The sequence below is a fragment of the Styela clava genome, chromosome 5 (assembly GCF_964204865.1).
Source record: "Styela clava chromosome 5, kaStyClav1.hap1.2, whole genome shotgun sequence".
In the NCBI taxonomy this organism is placed as follows: Eukaryota; Metazoa; Chordata; class Ascidiacea; order Stolidobranchia; family Styelidae; genus Styela; species Styela clava.
In genome coordinates, this window is record NC_135254.1 from 4,142,499 (window position 1) to 4,170,284 (window position 27,786).

General features: G+C 35.7%; 2 protein-coding genes across 3 annotated transcripts; one reads left to right on the top strand and one right to left on the bottom strand.

Moving 5' to 3' along the window:
* Positions 1-2,077: 2,077 nt before the first annotated feature.
* On the top strand, positions 2,078-13,161 carry LOC120332801 (uncharacterized). The gene is made up of 7 exons (XM_078112667.1): positions 2,078-2,359; positions 3,987-4,145; positions 5,694-6,527; positions 6,863-7,009; positions 10,121-10,347; positions 12,586-12,782; positions 13,152-13,161. Exons 1-7 carry the CDS (start codon positions 2,119-2,121, stop codon positions 13,159-13,161), a joined length of 1,815 nt encoding a protein of 604 aa, XP_077968793.1. The 5' UTR covers positions 2,078-2,118.
* Positions 13,162-18,038: 4,877 nt separating this feature from the next.
* Positions 18,039-27,636, bottom strand: LOC120344637 (FGFR1 oncogene partner 2 homolog). 2 transcript variants are annotated; one of them, XM_078112447.1, is made up of 5 exons: positions 25,148-25,278; positions 22,977-23,118; positions 22,161-22,305; positions 20,949-21,021; positions 18,039-19,683 (listed from the first exon to the last, which is right to left on the bottom strand). In XM_078112447.1, exons 2-5 carry the CDS (start codon positions 23,059-23,061, stop codon positions 19,579-19,581), a joined length of 408 nt encoding a protein of 135 aa, XP_077968573.1. In that variant the 5' UTR covers positions 23,062-23,118; positions 25,148-25,278; the 3' UTR covers positions 18,039-19,578. The 2 variants fall into 2 exon arrangements, with proteins under 2 accessions (XP_077968573.1, XP_077968575.1); XM_078112449.1 differs by lacking the exons at positions 22,161-22,305; positions 22,977-23,118 and adding exons at positions 26,187-26,295; positions 27,125-27,636 and having other exon boundaries at positions 18,099-19,683; positions 25,148-25,306.
* Between the last annotated feature and the right edge of the window lie 150 nt (positions 27,637-27,786).

Genomic DNA, 27,786 nt, shown 5'->3' on the forward strand with positions numbered 1-27,786 from the left:
GTAACACGTCAGACGAACCTATCACAGCAAATGGTTGCAGAAGAGATTTATCAAGAATGATAACCACTAATGTCTTTATTTAATAATGATAAAAAGTGTCTCAAACCACTTCAAATTCATCCTCACTATCTCTGTCAAACTACCTAAAGAAATCTTTTCAGTCTAGTTTTGTGCGTATAAGCCTATTCCTTAGTCTGGCAACTTTTTTTTTGAGTTAGGGACTCGGCTTATATGCAAGGATATGCGATAACCAAAAATAGCCGGTAGATGAGTTTAATTTCAAGTATAAGTTATGTCTCATAACTATGAAGGACTTATGCTTATGATACCAAATACTGCATATTTTTTTAAAAATGGTAATAAATGGCAAGTTGCATTATTTTTGAGTACAATCGTAACAAACTTGTAGCTATGCGAAGGCTGATGCATTATTTGGCAGTTTTTTATTGATTTACAAATTTTGCAAAGTAACATTTAATGCAAGTATAGCTAGTATTGACATTGGGAGAATGCAGATTTATGTTGAAAGTAATTTTCAAACCAGGTTATATCGGTAGTGGGTAGCCTATATCTTAATACTATCATACATTCTATGAGCAGTAGAGCGGGATTTATATAACACCTGGGTTGTGTTGTCACTCTCTAAATGTTGAGGATCCAAGATCTGCTATATCTGTGGTTCCCAACCTGGGCACTTTTCAGGGGGTCGCAGAACAAAATTATTTTATGTGCGACTTTTTTCTATGAAATCTGTCTTAATCAGTGGTGGAAAAATAATTTTTTTATAGCGGAAAAATTAAAAACAAGAAACAAAGGAAACTAATTTTTAAGTATTTGGGTTGACCAATCCCAAACTAATGTCTCCGACTCCAGAACACTGCTACCACTATGACATCTTATCTGGTGTCAGTACGCAATTTAATTTGATTCTAAGTCTGTGATTCTCAACCTTTTTATTTACTTCCCCCTTTACCTATTTTGGAACCTTACCTCCCTCTCTATGAATACTATAATATTTATTAAATTTCTAATGAACCGCTTTCTGATATAATGCGCAAGCTGCATTCCCATTTTTGTACAGTTCGAGTGATTTACTACAAACCAAATGATTTAATATTTGTGCTACTCAATGCGAAGTGCTTACGGTATATAAAAAAAAACAGAATTCCTCTCTTGGGGGGAATTCTTCCTTGGTTGGGAATTGCAATAAGTTTATAATTTCACCACTTGTGTGTTTGACAATATTATTTGACAAGAAAAAATGTGGTTGCGGCAGGAAATTTTTGTAGAAATGGCAGATTCAAAGTTTCATTTCAAGTACGGTATGTTCTTCATTTTTTTTTGGGTTCTGCGTGTATATTGCGCAACTGTAACAGCCCTCATTTTCACTCTCTAATATCAATTCAATTGTTGGTTTACAAAAGACAGACTATGAACTGAGTAACATGAAAGTACAAATTATGCATTTTCATCACCACATTTCCGGTACCGCCCAGGTTGATTTTGACTCCCAGTATTTTCTTGTCGAAAACTAATCCAACTCCAGTAAGTCAGTATTAAAAATTAGGTCTTGTAAATCGGCCTAATAGCCGGAAATACGATACCCAAAAAATAGTAGTGATTGTGCACTCGAAGAATTTTGTGGATAACAGAGTAATTTAATAATTGATAGTATTTAAATTGATTCAAGATAAATATTTTGCAGAAATGCATCAAAACTTAATAACCTTTCTTTGAGGGACGTACTAATTTGAATTCAGCATATATATATAAAAAAAAGCTTGGGGACCACTGTGCTATATTGTTGCTCCTGCAACATGGATAAAAATTTCCACACTATTAAAATAAAATTGACTGCATTTCTGCTCCAGTTATATTGCTACAAGTCAGTGGTTCCTAGCCTTTATGGCTTGTGCCTTCTTTATAGAGGATTTTAGCACTCATGGCCTCCTCTGTTTATCATTCCAGTGCCCTCCTTATGGGCCCCTCCAATCCGCTCTGTTGCCCCTCATTAAGGGGTTGGGAACCTCTACTATTTGATTCTGATGATTTTGCATTTTTTGTATACTGCAGACTGATAATCTATATTTGTTATACCTTATTCATGTAATTGACAAAATGGCTGAATCTGGTAAAATACAAGAAATCGATTCTGCTGGTTCCTCAGATGAATCAACAGAATTTTCAGATGCAAACAAACGTCTTTCAGTTCGAAATGAATTACAAGTATCGAGGCCCTCCATGCCCGGGACGGTACAAGAATTTGGTAAAAATATTTTCCAAAGTCTAATGAAACATTCAGAAAAACATGGAACTGTGGTAGCTCCAACATTTGTTTTCAAGCAAACCATTAATGAAGGTGAGAATAAGGTCTGCCGTTTTGTTCACTGTTATCCTAAAGGTTAATTATTTGATCTAATTTATGTCTGTAGCAGCGTTTCTCAACCTTTTTTGGTCGCGGATTAATTTCTCATCGGCGAAAAGTTGAAAACCTTTGCGGACTCAACGTGCGTTTATTGCAACCGTACTCGGTGTGAATAGGCAATAAAACCAAACACAACAGAATTTGAACGAATTTCAAAATTGGAAATTCGATGCAATTACGCATCTGTTAAAAGAGCCGACTTTTTATTGTATTCTATTCAATTAAAGAGTCCAGCTGCACACTAACACAAATGTATTTCTGTAACGTTTCGTCCGACCAGAGTCAGACTTTTTTATTGTATAATGGCCTTTTCTGCCGCACTATATTCAATCCATGACAACGTCGAGAATTTAAAATGTCTATGTCTTGAAATGTCTTCTATTTTAATTGTATTAATGGTATCTCGCGGTTGCGTCGACTTATGACAAAATGATAGCATTACTTCTTTAAAATGCCACAGCAATCTGGTAACATATTGCACGATTATATTTAGTTTTGATACATATTTTTAGAGATCTGGCAAATTTGTTATCGTCGTTAGAAAAATCCTATCTGCTATAAATTTCCAGAAAGTACAACTTGATTAAGCACTTATTAAAAATATTTTGGAGAGTATATTAGTAAATCAAAAATACATATTCACTGCCTTGCGTTATTATTAATTTAATGGTGATCATTTTAATCTGCGGTTGTGTTGACAAAATAAAAGCAATACTAATCAGAAAATATCATGACAATTCGTGGACACAAAAATGCATTGTGAAGTGCCCGATTATATTTTGTTTTGATTTGATTTTTGTGAATTCAACAAATCTCCAAATTTCCGAATAGTGAATTGCTATTCTAATAGTTGAATATTCAAATATATGCCCAGCCACACTCAGTAACTAGTAATAATTGACTTGGTTATGTGAATTACCTTGCTTTTTATGTTTTATGTGAATTTCAAACTGAATCGTAACTTGGCTGATAGTTAACTTTCGCAAAAACGCCTGCGGCCCGCAGTGAATTTCTGGCTCGTTGCGGACTCATTCAACCGCTCCGCGGACTCGGGTTGGGAAACACTGGTCTATAGCCTACAAATAAAAGCATATTTCAAAATATTTGTTTTGGTCAATATAACATAAATCACATTTTACCTAATTTGGGGTGAATAAATACAAGTACAAATAAATTTTTCTGCAATTCAATAACCATTTCATATATCCTTCAGTTGATATTTTATGCAAATGGAGTGAAATTTTGTTAATTTTATTCGTCATATTTTTTGGCTCGTACAAAGTTACTTCCAAGTTCCAGCCATGCCTGAAATAACAGCAGCCATTGTAAGCCACAGCTATTGTAACAATAGAGCTTAATTGAAAAACTAAAAATGGGTGAATAAGAAAAAACGTTAAAAATTAAGAAAGAACTGTAGTATTTAATTTGTCTAATACTCAGGGAGAATATTTCATTGTTTTTGTACAATAATAGCATGTTTCAAGTTCAACCATACATTTTACATATTTTACAGTAAATAATAAATAAATACCATTCTGACTATTGTGCTTTATCTCAACAGGGGACAATATAGAAACCAGTATTGCTGGAAGTTCTGGTTTTACGCTTGATCGAAGCAGCAATACATATGAAAAAACCTCAACAACCAAGCAAACGGCAGCAAAGTCTAAAGATGCAGCAGAAAATGAAACAAAAGGAGAAATACCATTCCATTTTGAAGGTAAGTTTACACGATTTGGGTGGATTCTACCTTTCCCAGGAAACTTTAGGGCTGATCTGGACACAAACTTTGCATGTAAGTGTTTATATCAGGGGTTGGCACGGTTTTTGGATCAGGGGCCAAAAATTTAGCCCACCTAGACTGGCGGGCCATGTAGTATGACGTAAAGAGTTACATTTTATAAACAATGTTTACAGTGTTAGAGAAGCAACAGTGGAAAACAATGAACCTTGTGCCAAAACTAAAGTTGATGTGCACGTTCGAAAGAATATATTTTTATAGACAGCTGCATGTAAAATGCATTGCACTGAGATTAAATTTTTGTACTCGCTTGTCAGATTATCATTCGAACAATGCACCACTCGGCAACGAAGTTGCAAATTGATTATAACATTTTGGACATACCCCAGACACAACATCATCCTTCATATTGATGAGAAGTGAATAAAAACAATGCATTGTTTGATAATTTATTAAAAAAACACCTCATACATGTCCCTTTGTGGCAGGCTTTTAACACAGCAATAGAGTGTGCAATTGCACCATGATATGAAGTTTCATGTGGCGATTGTTCTTAGGCGAAAATAATGTGGCATTCGCGCTACCAGAAATGTGTGCAAACGATCAAATTCAAATACTAGATTTGTACTAGATGTGTTTCACAGGGTTCCATTATCTTTGAACCCGCGTACATTTGAACCCGTACATCTGAACCCGTAATTTGAACCCAGGACAATTACACCTGTATACTATTGCACCAATGGACATTTGCACCTACGGACATTTGAACCCATACATTTCCACCCATGGATTTTAGCACCCGCATAAAAATTGAACCCGCGGACATTTGAACCCGTGTACGTTTGCACCCGCGTACATTTGAACCCACGAACATTTGAACTCGCGTATATTTGAACCCATGTACATTTGAACTCGCGTACATTTGAACCCACGAACATTTGAACTCGCGGACATTTGAACCCACGTATATTTGAACCCGCGTACATTTGAACCCACGAACATTTGAACTCGCGTATATTTGAACCAACAAATATTATATTTGAACCCGCGTACATTTGAACCCACGACGATTGCACCGGCATACTATTGCACCTATGGAAATTTTTGTTGTTTTACGGATATTTGAACCCATACTAACCCTAACCCATGGGTTTAGCACCCGCATATAGATTGAACCCGCGAATATACACATGGGTTCAAATGTATGTGGGTTCAAATGTACGGTCACCTGCGTGGGTTCAAATGTACATGGGTTCAAATGTCCACGGGTGCAAATGTACATGGTTTCAAATGTCCGCGGGTTCAATCTATATGCGGGTGCTAAAATCCATGGGTGGAAATGTATGGGTTTAAATGTCCGTAGGTGCAAATGTCCATTGGTGCAATAGTATACAGGTGTAATTGTCCTGGGTTCAAATTACGGGTTCAGATGTACGGGTTCAAATGTACGTAGGTTCAAATGTGCTGTCACCGTTTCACACACAATTCAAATTATCTATCAAAGACATACTATTTTATGTTTTACAGATTCAATTCGCGTCGATCATAACCTGTTGCTGCTTTATAATGAAAGACTAGCAAAGTATGGTGAAGTTTACAGAGGCTTGCAGACTCATAAAGGTTCTCGAGGATTCGATCCAATCGCCATAAAATCTATCAAACTCAGCGATGAAAATAGGAAAGAAGTGGAAATCATCCGAAAGCTTCGTTCCCACCCAAATGTGATAACTGTCCTCCAATCTGGGACTTATTTCTTTGGTCCAATAGAACATTTATTCATCGCAATGGAATACTTTGAATCTAAAACCTTGACAGACTTTGTCAAAGACGATCCAAAGCCTAAGACTGACGAAGTCAAACATAAACAAATAGAACAATTTGTTGAAGCTGTCGATCATATCCACATTAACGAAGTTCTACATCGCGATCTTAAACCAGATAATATCTTGGTATCGGACAATGGGAGAATTCTCAAAATAATTGACTTTGGTTTGGGAAAACAGTTAAGAAAAGGACATTTTGTAACCAAAATGAGCACTTTACGTGTTGGCACTGATGGTTGGAGGGCCCCGGAAATATACCTTTCTGATATTTGTTCTAAACAATCGGACATATTTTCTTCCGCACTCGTAATCCATTTCATTTCGACCGATGGTTCCCACCCATTTGGTAATGACCCAGATTCATGGAATCTCAATATCAAACGATATCAAGGATGTGACCTGAGCAAACTAGAAGGGGATCTAGAGGATTTGGTTGGTTGGATGCTCAGATTCCGACCACAGAATCGTCCAAATACCGAACAAATTCGAAATCATAAATACTTTCATGGTCAACTTGTTTGCCCTCATCCCAAACTGAGTAAGTAGAAAGGTTCTATAGTTTTTAATGAAATATTTCTTTAATCAAAAATTCGGATAATTGATTGAACACGGTATATTCCACCTTAGTAGAAAATTTTGAACTCAGTCAGAAACAAAGTTTATTGCAAGACTTTTTTATGAAATTATCATTTAATAAAGTCTAGGTTTCATATTTTCCCCAAAGCCTAGCTTAAATCATACCTGACATATTGTGATAATACCCAAGATGTTTACTTTATATGAATGACATTTGGGAACATTTTGGTTCGTTTATTCAATTAATCTTGCTCTGTGGTTTTTATTATTCTGTCTAAATGAAACCAATACTTTTAGGTTCTGTAGTACGAAGAACTCCAGATAACGAACTTGTAAAAGTCAAAGAAGAGTTTGAAGAAAGAATGAAGCAGATGGAATTAAAAAATGAACAAGAAAAGAGGAAAATGGAGAAAGAGATAGAAAGGCTTAAAGAGAAAACAAATGGTAAATTTAAGCAGCCCATTCGATTGTTTTGGGTTTCTTTCAGTTTTTGTGTTGATTTTGCCACCAAAAGTACTATGTCACCTGAAATTGCAGTTTGTTCATATACACCACCTAACTTTCTCTGATAAAATATGTGAGCCAAGCTTAAGTTTACATTATAAATTTGCTACATAAATACAGACGTTTACCGTGACGTGCTTTCAAATGTAGTGTTTTTTAATTTAGTTTTGAAACATTCAATTTGTTTAAAATTGTTTCAAACTTGATTTTTGTGTGTTGGCCAATTCTTCTCTCCCAACACAGCCGGATGCCATATACTCAGTATTATTCATACCCAGTCCAACTCTACAAGGTATTAATAGTATTTTACAGTTAATGTTCTATAGTAGTAGTAGTCGTATATTTCACGAAAAAGAGACTCCAGCCGTGACGCAATGTGCGAATCGTATAAATAGCGTAAATCGTATGAATGCTGTTTGGACTGCGTAAATCACAAAATTGACGGCACACGTTATGTTGGGTTGCCTTTAAAAATTTTATCATTTATCGGGAAATATGAATTTCCCAGAGACATGAAGACCCTGAGATTTTTCCAACGACGATATTCTAATAATAATCATGAGTGCCAAATGAATAGTGACAAATTTCAAGGTCGCAAAAATCTGAATTCAATTTATTTATAATCCGGTCAAGAGTTTATCGCATATTTCATGTCCGTAGATTACCTTAGTATTTTGGAGTAGTAGCGCTTTTATTTTACCTTAGTCGACACAATGAAACAATGAACATAATCAAAATATTATGGCAAGACATTTTAAATGGCCGTATCAGCCACAGATTGAATATTTTGCGCAACAGCAAAATCATAATCCACTGAAAAAGTCTATTTTAAAGAGTGTCGCAATCGCAGCACTTGTTTTAGAGTCGCTGCATGGGAATTTTTGATCCCGATTTTTTGGAACCCCCCTTTTTAAAGTCCTGGATACGCCCACGTAGAAGCTGTTGTGCTGATTTGTGCCGGATGAAACACTTCTGCGGGTCGGATCCGGCCTACGGGCCGTAATTTGCCCGTCACTGCTCTAAATCAAGTGCACTGTTTATTAATGCACTCCACAAAAAGGCTTTCAATATTATAGGTATATTAACCAGCCAAATACTCCCTATTTATCGATGACAGTGAATTTTATAATATTTTGTCTGATGCATATGACATATTCGAAGTTGTCTATGTCAGTGTTGTTTTTTACATCATAATCTCAGAAATTCGATACATTAAATTTTTTTGATTCATTTCTTTACATGAAAGGATACTCTTGCAGCCATTGATATGTAAAAAGGCACTTTATTTTGAAAAAAAGAATTTTCCCTGTAAGGCATTGCCGGCCCAATTTATTACACACTTTGACATGAGGGGGAAACAGGGTTTGAACCTGAGATGTGTAATCTGTAAAGCCTACAGTTAAGTCTAGCGATTGAACCACTAAACCATGACATAGCCCAAAGGGCGTTAACTACTAGACCAGGGGTTCCCAAGCTTTTTTCAGGACGACCCCAAAGACAACTTTCAAGTGTCCAGTGTGCATCCCCATTTGAATATATATATGTTTTTTAATGGAACGTTAGAGCAGTGGTTCTCAACCGGGAGTCGATGGCCCCCCAAGGGGGCCACGAATCATCTCAAGGAGGGCCACGACACAAGGCTAAAAATTGACATACTTTCCATACTTTCCTTTTAAAATAAAATTCTTCGTTCATGCGGTATTTGCGATCGCAGGGTGTATTCACTTTCTTGTGAGGGAATTGTTTGATCATAATGGAACTTGGAATCTACCAATCAAAATAGTTTGCCGGTAGGCCGTCTAACCTGTAAACGGGCAGTTTCACTAGACTGCGAGATAACCAACGCTATCATATTATAGACGCAAAACCCATTTGTAAATTCCCAATGCCCAAAATACGTAAATGGCACGACAGTTTCGTTGGATTTGGCTTGACCAAAGTTAATCGAGATGAGAGAGAATGTGCTTGTGTGTAATTAGGGTGACAGCACATCTGAACCCATATATTTGACTCGTATATCCGCGGGTTCAGTCTACATGCGGATGCTGAAATCCATGGGTTAGGGTTAGTATGGTTTCAAATATCTGTGGGTGCAATAGTATGCAGGTGGGAATGTTTACGAGTTCAAATGTACATGGGTTCAAATGTAATGGAACCGTAATTAGCAATGAATCATTACGTCCACCTAAACTCCAAAACCACCGTGGCAAAAATCATCCACAGGTGAAAGAGGTTGATATCGGTTGTCCAAGTCCTGTTTTATCAGAGGAAAAGCCCGCTCTTAAAAGCAGCTATAAAGTAGCATATCAGATTCTTACCCACTAATTAGTAAGAAAGCTCATTCACTTCTAGTTCAATTTGCCGAGTTCAATGTTAACAGTGACATTTGTCTGGCTATATATTTAAAAGACTTCCCATTGATTGTATACTAAAAATCTTTTATTTTCTTGTCTGTGGTTTGCTTTTGCATTCCATAAAAGATCGCAAAAATATAATAGAATCCAACACATTTAGTTTTTTTGGAATGGCGAACAGGGGGGGCACGAGTGCAAAAAGGCGCCGGAAGGGGGCCACGTCATGTGGTGGTATTAAGTAAAATAAAACCAAACAGTGATGTCACAATAAGCACCTACATTTTTTTATAGCATAAGCATAGAGCGATGCCTATGGGCCTGTTTCACTGTAAGACATGGTACAAACTGCTAAATTTAACATGGTTTGTCAAATCTTAGATAATTTGTACATTCTCTATCATACCTCAGCGACCCCGCCGACCCCATGACCTGTTTGCGACCCTACCTACTTATCATTCTGACCCAATTTGGGGTCGCGACCCCTGGTTTGGGAAACCCTGCACTAGACCATGGTATTGCCCAAAACTCAAATAACCACACAATAGCTTAAGTACATCTAGGAACCATAATTTTCATTCTTTCAATTTATAATTTGAATTTTCACATATCATGGTACATTTTAAATATCACAAGCATTTTTGCTTAAATAAAAACAAACTTTTTTTTATATCATTAAATTTTGGTTTCATTCATCCAGGTGCAGAATCTCAGTCTTCAAGTCAAACTACTTCCGGTCTAAGAATCATCAACCAACAACCATCTGGTGGGAGGCTGTCATTGGATTGGTTTTCTGAATCACTGCCAGGATATGAAAGATGGAGTACTGTTGTCATCACCTACTCATTTCCTGCTGGAAGTCTGAAGGTGAGTTATGAAACAAATTTAATTGGTTGGAAAATAAATTATAGATTTACTGAAATCAAGGTTCCTTACTAGGAGATTCTTGTTTGCTTTTTTATATCAATCCCCATTGTACTTCAACATATTTGAACATCAATCAATATCCTTCCTGAATTAAATACCAGTGCAATAAATGAAGAATCACAATTTGATGAAAGCAATATTTAGGGCTGCCCACAACCACAACCTAATAGTTTTGTACCCTAGAATTTGTGAATTTCTTGAATCAATTCATTGAGGGGTCACAATATATATCTTATTGTCAATTGAGAAGCAAAATCATTATATTATATATGTCAAAATTTACTAAATACAACATGATGCAAACAAAAACGTGGTTGAAAAATAAAAAATTTTCTGTCATACCTTTTGATTTCATAAATGCTCCAAATATGGTGATTTTGATATAATGGCAAAGACATCCCTTATAATAGTACTGTCATGTTACTTTTTTATGCGATGCTTATTCATGCCTTTTGCTCTGAACAAGGCCCTATACAAGCAGCCACAAATATTTAGTAGGGTGGTTCACGTAACCACTGGTGTGTTACAGCCTCCTCCACCATCAAGTCCATTCTTCCGAAAACGAATAACTGGCTTAACAATCTCTTACGTGTTTTAGACTGGTAACCGGATGAGAGGCTGTGGTTCGCCACTTGATTAAGTCGTCTTATTGGCTTTTCTCTCCCCAGGATAAATATTTTAATTCTGTCATATCTTATATTTAATGAAATTTGAGCTATCAGACACTGATATCTAATGATATTTAAGGAGATATATTATTATTTCGAATTTTCTGGTTCTGCATTTCCTATCCAATTTATTTCATCCTGGGTGAGGTGGTTGTCATGGATTTGAACCGAGATGTTCAATATGTGATGTCAGCTTAGTTCAGTCCAACACGTCAACCATTAGGCCAACGGCTTCAAATATTTTTGTTTGTGCAGTACTGAATTATTAGGGAAAAAACTGCTAACGACGCAATAATGGAAAAAATTTGAATAAAATTCAATATTGTGATCATTAATGTGTACTTTATGTTTGTAAACATATATGCCTAATGTCAACTTATCTCTGCCTGATTTTATTTTGGAACTCTAAACAAACTCTGTTCAACAGATAAATAATCTGCAGCTTGGGAAATTGCAGCAAGCAGTGTCCATCTCTATTGTTACGTAACACTAATGCACCACGGTACACCTATTGTTTTAAACCCCAAAACACAATTGGACAACTACTTTCTAATGTCAAAGACGGCCCATGCCCCAACAAGAAAAACGGTGTGGTATATGCAATCCCATGTGTTGATTGTTGCTCTATTTACATTGGAGAAACGAAACGAAGTCTAGAAACTAGAAGAAAAGAACATCAGCGTGATGTAAAACAAAATAAATTTGAAAAATCGGCCTTTTCGAAACATGCCCTTTCTACTGATCACAGCATTGATTGGGATAACAGCAGTATATTGGAACATGAAATTCACTACAGAAAAAGACTATTTCTCGAATCTTATCATATCAACAAAGAGAAAAATTCAATGAACGATAAAGATACTACATTGTTCCCGCATGTATATAAATCATTGTTTAGATAGTCGCGTAATTGTTTGAACTTGCGCTTATTCACCCGGATCTATTATCATATTGTCCCTTTTTTCAGTTTTTCACGCCGTTTAATTTTTACTATCTTTTTATTTTTAATTTTTATATTTCTACTCTATATATATATATGATAGTGTACTTACTCTTCATATCATGCCCTGATGAAGTTTTTCTGAATAGAAATTCGAAACGTCGGCAAATTATATCGTTTTGCTATACACCGGTTGTGCTTTATTTATCTTTGGCTTTGAAAGGTTTGTTATTGGGAAAAAGTTCGAATATAGAAGCCATTTGTGCAGATAAATCATAACATAGCCATATATAGATCATGCTTGTTGAAACTTGAGTAATATTAAACTCGTGGTTTGTTTAAATTTAATTTGTTCATAGAAATTAGTTCTTCTATGTTTAATTTAGAATTTGATTCAATGGTGCAGTAAAATCATGACAAACTAAATATTTAGCGGGCTTCTTTATAATTTCTGATTTCAATGTTTAATTAAGTTGTTGGGTTGTCAAGTTGAATTAATCTATTAGAAACACCAAGTATTTTGTTAGAAAATTTTTAACTTCTGCTAAACTTTAATAGATATTCTGATATTTATATCAGTTTAACAAACCCCCAGGTATGAGAGATGATTAGTTTTGTTTGTTTCCTCAGGGGGTTTCATATGAAGCTCAAGAATTCACTGAATATTTGCCATATACTGGGGATGGACGGATATGTTTCATCTTACTCAGACAAGCATTCGATGCAGGATTGATTTTCAAGATTCAGGAAGTTGGTGACAGAAGAGGAAAAATTATTTGGAACGATGAGTTACCTCATAAGAATAATAAAACTGGAGGACCTGAGAAGTAAGTACTTTGTGTTCTTTATGTTTGATGGTTACTTACTTCATGAAATGTTAAGAAATAGGAAGGAATAAAACAAATTGTTGTTTGTTATGTATTGCGCTACAAAACAATTCAAAATTCTTTCAAAATCTTTATTTTGGTATCTAAATCGTCATTAATGGAAAATAATAAAAAATGGGATTCACAACCCCTGGTATTTAAGTTATTGCTCATAATGACCTTGGGATTTATTTCCATTCAAAGCATAAAGACATATTGGATAAAATATTTTTCTTGAAAATTATTCAAATTTATTTATTTGGATTTTACCAACCTTGCTCAAAGAAAAACTTAGCTCATTTTTATATGAAAACGATTTATTTAATTCAGAGTGACTTAATGTTTTTTAACTGCCAGGGTCTGGTCTATAATTCCGGACATATCCACCTGACTATTATGACCACAACTCGTATTTATTAAATAGATAAGAAATCTAAATTATGATTCTAAAATGTTGTATTTTGGGCATCTGCACTATGGTTGTGGTTCTCAGTACCAATGGTTTTCTTATAATTCATTCTGAATAAATCCCAAGAAAAGTTGAACTTTGACATTTATTTGGAAGTCAGAGTCATAATTTGTTCCTGTTAAGAAGTTGCAATTTCAGACTTTTTAACAGAAACTAAATTGGTCGCTTATGATAAATTTAAATGTTGGTGCTCTTGGAGTATTCATACCAAAATGGTGCAAGACCTGACATAGTATTGTGTACCAGGTTAGTTTTCAGGTTGTGCGTCATCTTAGTACGAATACTTCCGGAGCGCTTAAATGTTTGTCAACCAAGAGTTTTTTCTTCAACTCCCTAGATGCAAGTTCTGTACTGCAATACTCTGAAGTCAGGATCCACCATTTACCAAACTTCCATTCTTTTTCTATGTACATGTTCAATGAGAGATCATAAATTCATTTTTTCAGCAATGGATATCCAGATCCAAACCATATAAGGAAACTGCAAAGAGCATTGGAGGCGAAAGGATTCGAGTTTGATGCATCAATATCGGTGAGATAATTTTATTCATTTAACACTCTGGCGAAATATTGCTTTGCCCACTTTCCCCAACATGCATCCGTATGAATAGTCTTAAATTCCTGAAATGACAAGTTGGATAATCATCACTTGAAACTGAATTGAGTAATGAACTTGCATTGGTATCAAAGGTAGATAAAGGGTTGCTTGTTTACATGAAATTTTCTCCGATTCTAATAATTCGATTTGGAAAGCCCAGCCCGAAAGACATCATAAAATGCTCTACTGTCACAATAACATGGTTTTGAAGCTTTTAGAATGCAAATTCAAAAGCGCAATCTTCAATGAGACACTCCATCTGCTAGGCAGTTTTCATTGACAATATAGGTTCAAGGTCCCACTTTTACATCCACCCAATTCTTTTGAGTTCAATCAGTTGCTCTGTCATTTCTTTATTGAAGTGGTGACAAACAGTGTGTAGGATATGGTGATTTGAATAATAAAGGAATAAGTGTTTTTTTATTCCACGTTTTCATGTTTTTACCTCCAGACAAGGCTCTGTGCAAGCATCCAATGATATGTAAATGACTAATATTTTTCATAGATACTGCAATTTTACCAGTGAAAAAAATTAGCTCTGTAGCTTGTAGGAAATATCAAGCTTGGATAGATAAATAAATATAACAAAAACATGACTTCAACAGATTATGTCTGAATAAGCTGCCGTATTATAGTCAGTGTATAGATTAATAAATTCTAGTTTTATCTTATCGCCTCTTATCAAAATTATATTTTCACTTTTCCTTCCAGTAAAAATTTTCTTCCTCTTCTCAGTTTCCCTTCACATGGATCCGAAGTTGACGAGATCCAGACAGATTTCCTACAACACTGATTGTACTGTTCCCTGCATAGGATACTGAACTTGCTTCATTAAATCTACATCAAATGCCAAAACAATATTACCATTGCAGCCATTGTGCAAATTATGTTCTTGATCAAATATTAAAAATAACAAAGTTTCATATTCAGAATTGTATTCCTGCCATTTGTGTAAGGGAAATTGACAAATAAGTAAAATGCCCTAGGCGGCTGAAGCTTAGGATTTAACTGCGCTGGCATCGTTGATTACACATTGCAGGTTTAAATTCAACCTCTCCCATGGTCTATTAGATTGAGTAGGCAAAAAGAAAAAATTTTGAAACTTTCAAATAAATAGTTGCTCCTCACATATTGTTAGATATCAGTGACTGCTATCATATAGTTTAATATTTTTGAGGCATTTTTTTTATAATTCTCTAAATATTCCTGTTTTTTCCACAGTCTACAACACTCTGGGTGAGGTAGCGGGCATATGATTGAACTTGGGTTATTTAATCAGACATGCCAACATAGTCGAGTCTAAACACAACGCTAATAGGATGATTGTATTGCCAATATATTTAATTTGGTGGAATCAATCAGCAAAACGCTATGTATTCGCATTAATTTCTTTATTAATTATAATATGTTAAATAAACTGGCATTTTTAAGTTAGTCAAGATATCTGAAAAGTGTTTTGACAATTTGTGACAGGTTATACCCGAATGCCCATTGGTTCGTACTTTAACAAAAATTAATTAATCAAGTATGGTTTGATTTAAAAAATGTCCAACCCAAACCTGTGTTATTGAGCTCATGAATTACGCTGAATAGATTATCTGTATAAATATTTTTACCCTGGGTCCTAATTGCTATCCACAACTAAATATATTATTAATCTAAGTTTCAATGTTGTTTCTTATGCATTTTAATATATTACTTTTATGATATATTGTATAATTATTCCGTAGGTTCCTCGCTTCTGCTGTAAATAGATCTATACAATTCTGAGCTTCTAATTGTCAACCACCGCTGTATATATATCAACATCCCATTCAATATCCAATAGTATTTTTATAATCATGCAACCAAGCCAAGTTCTGTATAATATAAGGTACTACCGAAGTATGTGGACCAAGATGGCCGACACCAGAACGTAGTATGTGTACCAGGTTAGGGTTAGGCCATAATTTCAGGTACAATTACTACGGGAGTCACTTGGCTAGTCCCCCAACTTGTAATACTAAAATAAGGAAAATTATGGCCTTAGTAAACAACTATGTTCCAGTGTCCGCCATCTTGGTTTACATACTTTGGGATTACCTAATATAAAGCATCTGACAGTATACAAATCAAGAGTTCCAGCAAAATTATTTTTGGAAATTTGTGACTTTGTATTCTCTTGCACATCAAAATTAATTTGGCTATGTGCTCAAGTGTATTCTATATTTTATATAAAACAAATTTAATAATAATATAAACGAATGTGTTAATATTTTTATAACAATTTATGCGACCAAGCCAATACTGTATTTACAAACTATTAAAAGATCTGACGCAGAAATACCACTGAGTTATTATTCCAGTAAAATATTTTTTATATGTTCCAACTTTATAAATAATTTGATATGCATTAAAGTGTTTTTCGAACCAATTTGATATAATATGTTATCTTGCGAAATTGATTATCAACCTGAAATTGTATCAATATGGGACGGCTATTTTTTTACTCCAAATGTATAAAACCAGTCTTAGTAACCAATTTATTACATTATGGGTGATATGGGGTCCAATTGTGAGTACTCCCGTAGTGTGTGTACCAGGTTAGGGTCAGGCCATAATTTTAACCAATTTTCCTTAGTTTTATTACGAGTTCGGGGACTGTCTGTGTTAGCCAAGTGGATATACCCCTGTCCATAGGTTTCAGTCTCTTTACACAACTTGATGTAAAGTAGGTGAATAAAATTAGTTACCTCCATATTGGTACACATACTTCTACTATGATACCAATAATAAATCAGCAAAACCCCTTTAAACATTTTTATTACTGAATAAGACCAACATGATAGAGTATCAGGAATGTCCAATCTGATTCGAATAAATATCCAGGAAATGTATTCTTTACTAAACATTAGGAATATGTTCAAAAATACCATTTCAGTATGTATTTAAAATATCGGTACTAGATTGTTTATTTGGCCATTCCCTCATGGGTGCTCCATCGTTAGGGCCAGATAGAAATGGGGTGATACTTCCTTGTAGTTGCAGATGCAGCTGCAGCTTTATATACATACATGCTTTCCTGTAGTCGCAGGCACAAAAATTTTGGTTATTGATTTTATGACTTGAGTAGTTCGCTTTGCACAAGCCAGCTGTTGGGCCATTGCAACGTCACAGGCATTGATATTCAATTGGACTCTGGTATAGGCTTTGCAACTAAAGGGACTGAAATTACAAAAATAAAAACCAGTTTCATGGGCCACACGTCATTCAAATATGGCACCACAATCTATTCTTCAGGGCTGCATTTGGCACGTGTGCTGCAGGTTGCACACCTCTAACATACACAAAAAACTTGTATTTACTATATCTAATGCTTATGGACTAGGACAAGACAACTTGACTTGTGGTTGAACTACCATTTACCATAATTAATTCTGAAGGTATCTGAATAGCGATGAAATTACCAAAAATAAAAATTTCATTCCACAGTATGATAATAACTATAAAATAAAAAACAATTCACTTCTTTTGTCCAGAAGGGACAAGGGCAATTTTATCCGTTTTCCTTTAACCCCAATTGGTATAAAACTCTAAAATGCTAAGTCTGTCACAGATGTGCAAAAATTCCAACTTTGCATTTCTTTTTTTTTTTTCATGAATGTTCTATTCAGTTCGATATTTATTTTGAAAACTACACCAGTGCGAATTTGTACTGAACCATTGCCTCAAGTACAGTAAGACAACCATGACCTGTGGTCTTTCCAATCTCATGTATCATCAAATGCCCAGGTTGTGGAATTTGGAAACATCAAAATTGACATTGGAAATAATGTATTGTGTTCATTTGAGTGCCAACCAGAACCTCTTTCGAGTTCTTCCGAGTGTTTCTTGTCTAGAGCAAAGATTTTTCAACCTTTATGGAGGAGAGGAACCCCAATAAACATTTCCAAGGCTTAAGAACCCCTGTGTAACTGAATATACATTATAATATGCCAATCAAAAAATGTGAAACGGAAATTTGATGTAGAGTAGAGCTAAGATCTGAAACCTAATATTCGAGCAGAAGTTGCCTCATCAACCTGACACTCTTGCAATGACAATTCAGAGATCTCCTAATTAAAATATGAAATTTCGGGCCTGCAAATCCAATTAATTAGTCAGGCTCGGGTCGGGTTTCATACCCACAGGCCTGGGTCGGGCCGGAATTGATCTTACCTCTAATGTAGAGAAAATGTAAGTCTCTCGTGAAACACACTTATTATATTAGTGTATTTAATTATATTTAAACAAGATAAATGTAATAATATAGACCAGGGCTACTCAACTATTTTTACCGGAGGTCCGCATACAAAACTTCAAAAATATTTGGGTCCGGATATTCCAGACATTAAATTTCGGCTTCCTCAAGCACAGATTCCTCTGTCGACTAATGATTATTTAGCTAATCAAGATTGTTTGTTATGGCGTAATAGTTCTTTTCATATATATTTTTAAATCTATATAAGTGATTGTATAAAAGGAAACTTCAAAAGTGGGGCTAATGATCCAAAATGAAGAATTATGCTCGGTTCGGATCAAATACCCAAAAGGTCCGCTTTCGAACCACGGTCTGCCAGTTGAGTGGCCCTGATATAGACTATAGGATTTCAATGCAAACCTGCAGAATCCCTAGACAGCCTACAGCCTTGTGCAGAGTACTTTGTACGAACCATGTATATTTTCTCAATACTGAGTTTCGATAGAAACACCGAGAGTAAGGGACGCTCCAGAAGTATGTATACCAATATGGAGGTAACTAATTTTGTTTGCCCACTTTACATTAAATTGTGTAAAGGGACTGAAATCTATGGGCAGGGGGTATATTCACTTGGCTAACACAGACAGTCCCAGAACTCGTAATAGAAAAATAAGGAAAATCTGAATGAAATTATGCCCTAACCCTAACCTGGTACACATACTACGGGAGTACCAATATAATAATATAGACTACCGGAATCTAAAATTGTAGAACACCTAGACTGTACTGGCGGAATGAACCCTGGTTTAAAACCACTGGTCAAGGGCCTTGTGTGGAGTACAGCAAATCAATTAGATTAACTTTTCTCAATACTGAGCTTAACAAAAACACGGGTAAACAATAAGATGGGAGGAACATATAGTCTCTCCTATTTTTTTTACTTTGTTTTTTGAGTGTAACTCTCAGAAAAAATAATCATGGGGATTCCCCCTTGCGTATAAACCACTAGCTGTCTTTGAGTGCTAATCACAACCTTCTCTGCGTGTTGCTTGTGTATAGCCTTGTGCAGCAGAGTACACAAATAAGTTTTTTCTCTTTAACAAAAACACAAAGTATAACAGTAAGAAGAAGATGACCCGACCTCAGTTTGGAAAACCCTGGCCTACAGCCTTGTGCTGGGCACTTTGTATAAACCAGATATTTTCTCAATACTGAGTTTCAATAGAAACACAAGGAATAACAAGATAAAGGAACATAAACTTCCTCCCTATTGTAATATAATTATTTGACTGATTGTTGGGAGTAGTCTTAGGGTGATTCCCCCTCATGTATAACTGTCTTATCACTAGTAGTATCGTCAGTGAGCACCATTTCAGGTTCATTCTCTGGTTTTTCAGTCTCTCCAGAATCTTTCTGTTCAGTGGTTATAAGTCTTGATCAAAATGAACTCTTAGATATCATCAGCATTTCTCTTAAAATGTCATTTTCTGTTTCCAATCGGGATAATTCTTGGTAATCTCTGTGATATTGTAATCATCAACATCCGCAGCATGCCTCATCACAGCCATCTCATGGATCTGAAACATGGAAAGATAAACAATGTTTTTTAGGATGAAACTGCCATCTATTTCGTTTTGAAATAATTGAACCTTTAGCGCCACCATGTGGCTGAATTCTTTTGCTTGAATAACTATTGTCAAACTGCCAGCGTTACTAATGACAAGATTCCAAGTAGGAAAGGTTCCAGTCCTTCAAACAATAATAGCCCATTACATATTGTTAAATATCAGTGACAAATATACAATAAACTGAACTTGATTAATCAGAATGCTTATTTCGGTAATGCCTTGGTGTGTGTATCAGGTTAGGGTTAGGCCATAATTTTATTCCGATTTTAGTTTTATTACGAATCAGGGACTGACTATGTTAGCTAAGTGGATATACTCCCTACCCGTAGCTTTCAGTCCCTTTATACAACTTGATCTAAAATAGACGAACGAAATTAGCTACCTCTATATTGGTACACACTTTTTCTACTAAAAGATTATGCTCAATACCAACAAGGTTACTCAAGTCCACAATTTGCCATTCCAGAATCTTGTGGTGGTCAGAGGGTGAATTGTGCATATATTCACGGCAATTACGGGATTCTTAGCAGGGTATAGCTATCGAATTTAGTTATGGGAATAAAAACATGTTCTTTTACATCAAAACGAATCCCCATAATCAAATTTGCACTAAACGGAAACGTGGGGTACTGAAACTGAAATTGTGGGGTAACCAAGCAGTCAAGCACTACGACATAATTGAGGGATAACGATAAAACTGCTTTCCGACGTAATTTTGACACTTGATTGGCCGATATATATCGGTAAAATTAGCGGATACCGATAGTTCGAAATTTGTGAAAAACATGGTCGACATATCGGCAGGCCGATGACGACCCTACGTCTGACCATAGATTTCAGTCTCTTTACACAACTTAATCTAAAATAGACAAAATTAGTTACCTCTATATTGGTACGCACTTTTACTATACGATTATACATATAAATGCTCAATACCAACAAGGTAACTCAAGCCCATAATTTGTCATCCTACAATTTTGTGGAAATCAAAGGGTTAATCCTGCATATATTCACAGCGATTACAGGTCTTTTAGCAGGGTATACCTAATGAAGTTAGTTATGGGACTAATAACATGTTCTTTTACATCAAAACCAATCACCGGAATCCAATTTGTGATAAACTGAAATGTGGGACCAGCATTGTGGGCCAGGGTAAATAATATTGTGGGATGGCATAACCAACCAAAATTGTGGAATAACCTTGGTCTCGTTACCTTATCAATGAGTTCCATATTCTCTTTATGATATTGTTTTTCTGCTTGATAAGCATTTTCAGTGATCTGGATGCTGAAAATGGAAGATATAAATAAAATTATTAATGCTGCTAAGTCACGGTTCATTGATTTTGTTGAAATATTTGAATCCAAGTAAAACTTCATAATTATTCTTTGTGAATATTATTCAGCTATACGGCTTTGGATTTTTAATATTAATTTACAAATACTATAATGCAGGTGTGTGCAACCTGCGACTGGCCCATGGGCCAAATGCGGCCCACAAGAGTGGCTATTTTAAATGATATGCGGATCGCGAAATCAGTTTTCAAATAAATTTAACTTGGTACGGGCGAGTAATTCCAATCCCTGTGCGTTGCGAAGCCAATACCTGAGTCTAGTTTATACATGCCTACGACTTTACAATGCCGTAACAGGTTTCGCCCAGTTATTTCTATCTGGACCTCCTGTATTAAATTAAGGTTGCACACCCCATGCTATAATATGTTCTTCTTAGCTTTTAGAATTGTCGCTCCAATATGCCTGATCCACTGGTTCTCAACCTTTTTGGTGGGGTGGAACCCCATTGGAACATTCCATAGGCTCAAGGTACCCCAGTACAATACTTAACACTAATACTTGCAAAACATAGTAAATTTAAAGTGTAGCAAGTCTGATAATAATGTTAAACCTAATAAAAAGTATATTTTGTTCTAAATACAAGTACAAGTATTCGATATTATCCAAACAATATATAGGGTGTCCCTAAAGTCGTGAAATTATTAAAATTGGAAAGAAATTCATCGATACCATATATTGTTTTGGCCCTCACAGATGTATTAAATGAAGTAAAAATACCTAAACAAATACTAATTTAAAAAAAAAACTATTGATATATTGAGAACTGACTTCATATCAAAATTGAAATTGTAAAGGGACTTCATGGACACCCTGTACATAATATTATATAGACTGTTGCATTTGAATGTAAACTTGTGGAGCCGCTGCACTGAACTGGCAAAATCCTAGGATAAAAAACCTTAATTTGCCATTTCTACGGGAAATAGGATTGTTGGTATTAGAACCATAAGGTATTCTGAAAGACTGAAACTTAAATTAAATGTTTATTAGTAATAAAACAGCCATTTCATAGTAAAACAATAGGCTTCCCTGTCCCTGAGATTATGAAATACATTCACAAGATCCACATACTTTTGGTGCTTAGTAAATTTCATCATCTGCTGTCTGTACTTGGTCATGATAAGTTCCAATGCGTTCTGGTGTTCGGTCAAACTTTGTCGCAATTCATCGTTCTCATGTTGTAGGGACCGAATTGCATTATTTTCTTGCTGAATACCTTGAAGATAAAAATAGGAATTTGGCAAACATAATTTTGTTTCCATCAGCAGAACTATTATTTGAGATTTACATTTGATTATTATTTACATTTTTGGATCAACATTCATATTTTTTCTCTTCAAAACTTATACCTTTTAAAGCAAAGGCCTGCAACAATGTTTGTCGGTTGGCCATATACCCAACTTCATACAGTTAGCCGGGCCACACTAAGAATTAGTTTATCCATGCGAAAAAGCAAGAGAAGATAATATGACTGTTGCTCAGCCTCACAGTATTAAAGGCACCGGCAAAACAGCAAAGATTTAACGCAGCGAAAAGATGTATTTTTATCCACATGAGCGTTTTTTTAAACATAAACTATTGGTTTCAGATTTTATGCTTGATGGAGAGAATCCGAGCGTTGACGAAGGCCACACTGAACGGCTTGGTGGGCCGGGTTGTGGCCCACAGGCTTCCTATTGCGCACCCTTGATCTAAAATAACCACTAATTAAGACTAGTTCTTAATTAATTTCAAATTGAATTTTTCTGTTCATGCAGAGTTTGGTACAAAATAGAAAACGATCAATTTATGTCCGGAAATATCATACAGGCAAGTTAAGATAATAGAATAAATATTGCGTTACAATATGAGCAAAGCTAGTACTGATTCTTTCAAAATTTGTCGTACCTAAGACTAAAGTAGACCTTGGTCTGTGTCCAGCAACTTTGTTCAGTTCAATCAAATTTTCTTGATATGTGTTTCTTGCTTCCATCTCTTTCTTGAGAGTTGAAGCCTGTTCGGCAAGATTTTCAGCAGCGCTGTCATGATCCTGGAATAATAGATGAAATTAAATCATTTGGAAGTGTATGTTAGAAAGCATTGATAAGTTTGATTGTTGCAGTGCAGCCCACATAAACGCTCGTTGCTTGTATTTAAAATATTTCTGATTTGATGAGAACATCATTAATGACGTGAACAATATTTTTATGATCCGAGCCTTGAAAATTTTTTTGAAAGAGTCAAACCAGGTGGAGTTTTTTAATTTTGGACAGGAACTTTGTATTTGGTGTAGTATTACTTATTTTCTTTATTAGTAGTATAATACTGATTTCATTAGCTATGACATTATGAACTACCGTATTTAAAGTGTAGAAAAAGCTGTAGTTGACTTGTGCACAACAATAAGAATATATTAAAGCTAATTTACATATCAACATTACAGGCGCACACTTAGACAATGGAGAAAGCAGTAACAAACCAGCCTTCACATGAACAGCCATATGATAGCAAGGAGTTCATATTTGTATACACAAAGGAACAGGGTGGTTCATGTGACGGCTGGTCGGTTACGGTTTTTCCCACCATCAAGTCCATGCATCCTGAATAAACTGGCTAACTAATCCCATACCCAACATGTACTGGTAACCAGACGAGAGACTGTGGTTCGCCATGTGATTAAGCCCTCTTATTAACTTTCCCTACCCCCGGGATTAGTTTGGTTTATTTTGAAAACTCCATAACAAACAAAAATTGAAAATGGAGAATTCTGGAGAGCAAGCAAAACCTATAAAGAAGTTTAAAACATGAGAAATATCATGTGCCTGTCCACCAGAAAACACACAAAAACCCAATTAAACGAGGCCTGGGCAATAATTTGAAGGACCAAAATACTCAATAGTATTGAACTTTCAGACTGTTGTACTTTTATCAATAAATAGCAAAATCTTAATAAACTGCAAAGGAAGTCAGAAGCCTCCATGATAAGGGGTCCAGTGTAGTTTCGTACCTAAAGTACTTCTAGTGGGTGTAACATAACAATTTTTGCATATGTCAATCCTAACCTGAATATTACGTCACAGTGACCTAATAAAGCCCTACAAACTATACAAACTGTCATCCAAGACGTGCAGACGATCGCAACGATTCCGATATGAAAAAGACCACTGACGATAGTGAGTTCTTTATGAGTGAGTTGGGGCAGATGCCATTTTGGACAATCGTAGCAAGGTCTATACATGATTGTGGCGTCGTAATGACATAATTTTTGGATGGCGTAGTCAGGTGGGGGTTAGGATTGACATGTGCAAAAATTGTTATGCTACGTCAACTAGAAGTACAAAACTACACGAGACCCAATGGTAGTCCAGTCTGGATTTCATGGCATTTTTACACGAGAAATTGGGCATGTAATCACAGATCCTGGCGTGCAATCAGTGGCCGTGGCACGCCAAAGGTCTGAGCCTGCGTGCAAACTTACCGAAAAGTGAATGAAAACCTAGATTCTTAGCGTGCAACTAACTGGTCTTGTTTGAAACAAAAAACGAACAAACAGGTGTAAAATGATTTAAGCGGAACGTCACAACTGGGTCTTTCACGCACACATTTTTGCATAGGTAAAAGGTTGATTAAACGGCCCATTGAACAATTTAATCTGGCCACCTGATGCTGCCACAACCGAACTAAAACCAAATTTTGTGGTTTTAGCTAAAGAATTTGTTGAGATTGCGATCAAATTTAGTTTTGGCAGGAGGCATACGGGTTTCCATTTTTGCTTTTGCTTTTTGGCCCCTGGTCCTAAAACCTTGCCCTCCCCTGGTTAGGAAGACATTTGCCTAATCCAATAATTTGTCTTCTAGCTTTGTTTTATTCAACTAGGATTGCTCATATTAAGGATAAGATATTATTTTTATCATGAGGAAGAGGAAAGTCGATAAGATGGCTTAGTCATGGCGTACCATGGCCTCACGCCCATTTACCAGTCCATGTCAGATATAGTGTTAGTTAGCCAGTTATTTTTATTCGCTTCAGATTCATGACATTCTAAAAAAAATATTAATAAAGCAATTAACTTTCCTCACCCTTGGATTATGAAAAATGTTGATACTTTTGGTGCTTTATAAACTTCATCATCTGCTGTTTGTACTTGGTCATGATGAGTTCCAATGTGTTCTGATGGTCGGTCACACTCGCAAATCATCGTTTCCATGTTGGGTAGATCGGATCGCAATATTTTCTTCCTATTTTGAAATTAAAAATAGGAAGAAAATTTACCACATGGGATTTTATGAATTTATTTACAGTGCAATTTGGTACTCCTGAAGTATACAAACTGAAATGGCGGACACCGGAACGTAGTATGTGTACCAGGCCATAATTTCAGGTACATATACTACAGGAGTCACTCGTCTAGTCCCCGAACTCGTAATAGAACTAAAATAAGGAAAATTGGAATCAAATTAATGCCTAATCCTAACCTGGTACACATACTACGTTTTGGTGTCCGTCATCTTGGTCCACATACTACAGGAGTACCTGCAATTTATTTCATGCAGAATGAAAAAACTCTCGATTCGATCAAGGTTTTTATTTCTGATCTCTAAGCAAGACAGTAGACAAGCACCCATGAAACATTCGCTTGATACCAGGCTGATTAGGGCTGATCTAGAAGTTCAAACCAGTCCATTATCGCAGTGTGTAATGTCTTGCTATTGCCTCATCCAACTAATCCTTACTTAGGATTAGCTCACTGGTGGGCCAATAATATGATAGCACCCCAAAAAAGTATATGAATGCAAGGTTTTCATATTCAAAATTTCAATATCCTGAATCAGACCCAACTATGATAGATTAGAATAGGAAAAGTATGGTTGGACAATAACAGTACAGAACCTAAAACAGGAGAAGGGAAAGAAATTCACATTAATTGCAAGGTTATTGATCCGATTGATTTAGTTTTTTCAGCCAAAAAATTTTGGACAAATTTACTTTAAACCATTTAAATTTTATTTTGTTTTCATTGCACTAATTATGTAGTTTCAAGTGTTTGTCTTGGAATGTCAAAAATACAAAGAGTGAAAACATGAGTTAGAAAATCTTGATATAAAACATCTTTCATACCCAAGACTAGAGTAGAGTCCGTGTCCAGCAGCTTTATTCATATCAATCAAATTTTTTTCGATATGTGCTTCAGGCTGAGTTTAAAGCAGTTTAGGAAACCTCCATAGTCCTGGAATGGAGAGAATAATGATAAGAAATATATCTTGAACTTCTTGTTTTCAAACTCCCGACACAATCACTTTAATTGATACAAATAACGGCGCATTGAAAAGAAATTACAATTAAATTACAACAAGTCTTCAAGTACCGTATAAGTTTTACATTTCATGCACATTTGATCCATACTACCCAAAAACCAGGCTTGTCCATCGGACATATATTTCTGTCTCATCTAGGGTTGCCAACTATGAAAAGTTTCAATAAAGAACATAGATTACCGTCATCATTTATTTTGTAACTTGCAGAACAATATAATAAAAATTATATACAAGCTAAATAGATATATCAAAACAATCTTCATGTGTTTTTCATTTAATTTTTATTTGACCCAAACAATGTTAATAAAATTGTTATTTCGTTGGCTATTTGAGCCGGACCAAAGCAAAATTAAAAAAAATAATTGAAAGCTTGCAGATATATAAACGAAGGCAATTTTTCAAGAACGAAACAATATCAGACACAGTAGACTACTATAACTATCGGGCAAAACGACGGTGGAAAGAATAAAGGACAATTAGCATCTTTTCTAAATGCTGAAGGACCAAAAAGCTTAATTAAAGGATTGTCCTTCGAAATAAAGGATGGTTGGCAACCCACCCCATAAGATTCCCATTGGTATACAATTCAATAAAAATTGCTATTTAGGTTTGGCAAAAAACAAACTGTATTTCCATAATATTCTGTACCACAACAACCTACCGGTATGTCTGCAAGTTGTAAACCTTCTTGCAGTAACAAATATTTTAAATATTTTATCTAGAACTATCAAAATATTATACCTTCAATCTTGTGACCAAATATCAAGCGTCAGCATGGAATTAATTACTTGATGATAACTTTTCTTTTCCTGGTACGGTACCGTTACAAAAAATGAAGCTGACGGCCCTTGCGTGATATATCCCTTTTTGCATTCATTTCAACGTCACAGTGGCGTAATAATGCCCACCAAAGTATGCGGAAGGTAGTCCAAAACGCGCAGACGATCATCCGAAATCGAGCAAGCTATTTCTCTCGTTTTAACGTCACAACGATCCCGATAGGAGAGATATCGCCGGCGTTAGCGAGTTCGTTATCAGCAGCGCAGATGCCATTTTGGGCGATCGTAATTATACTTTGACAATCCCTACGACGTGAGGATGACGTCGTAGTGACGTAATTTTTGGATGGCATAGTCAGGTGGGGATTAGGAATAACATATGCAAAATTCGTTATGCTATGCCCACTGCCACTGGAAGTACTTGTGGTACCAAACTATACTAGACCCCCGGTACCGGTACGGTATCATTTGGAATACCGGTACGGTACCGAAAGCTAAATCGGCGAACTCGTTCAAAAACATCACTGGGTATCTCTATCGCCCCTGATGGTGATACCGTCGCCATAAGAATCGTCAGTGATCACCTGAGTTCTGAATACAGTTGAATGGTTTGTAGTGGATTCT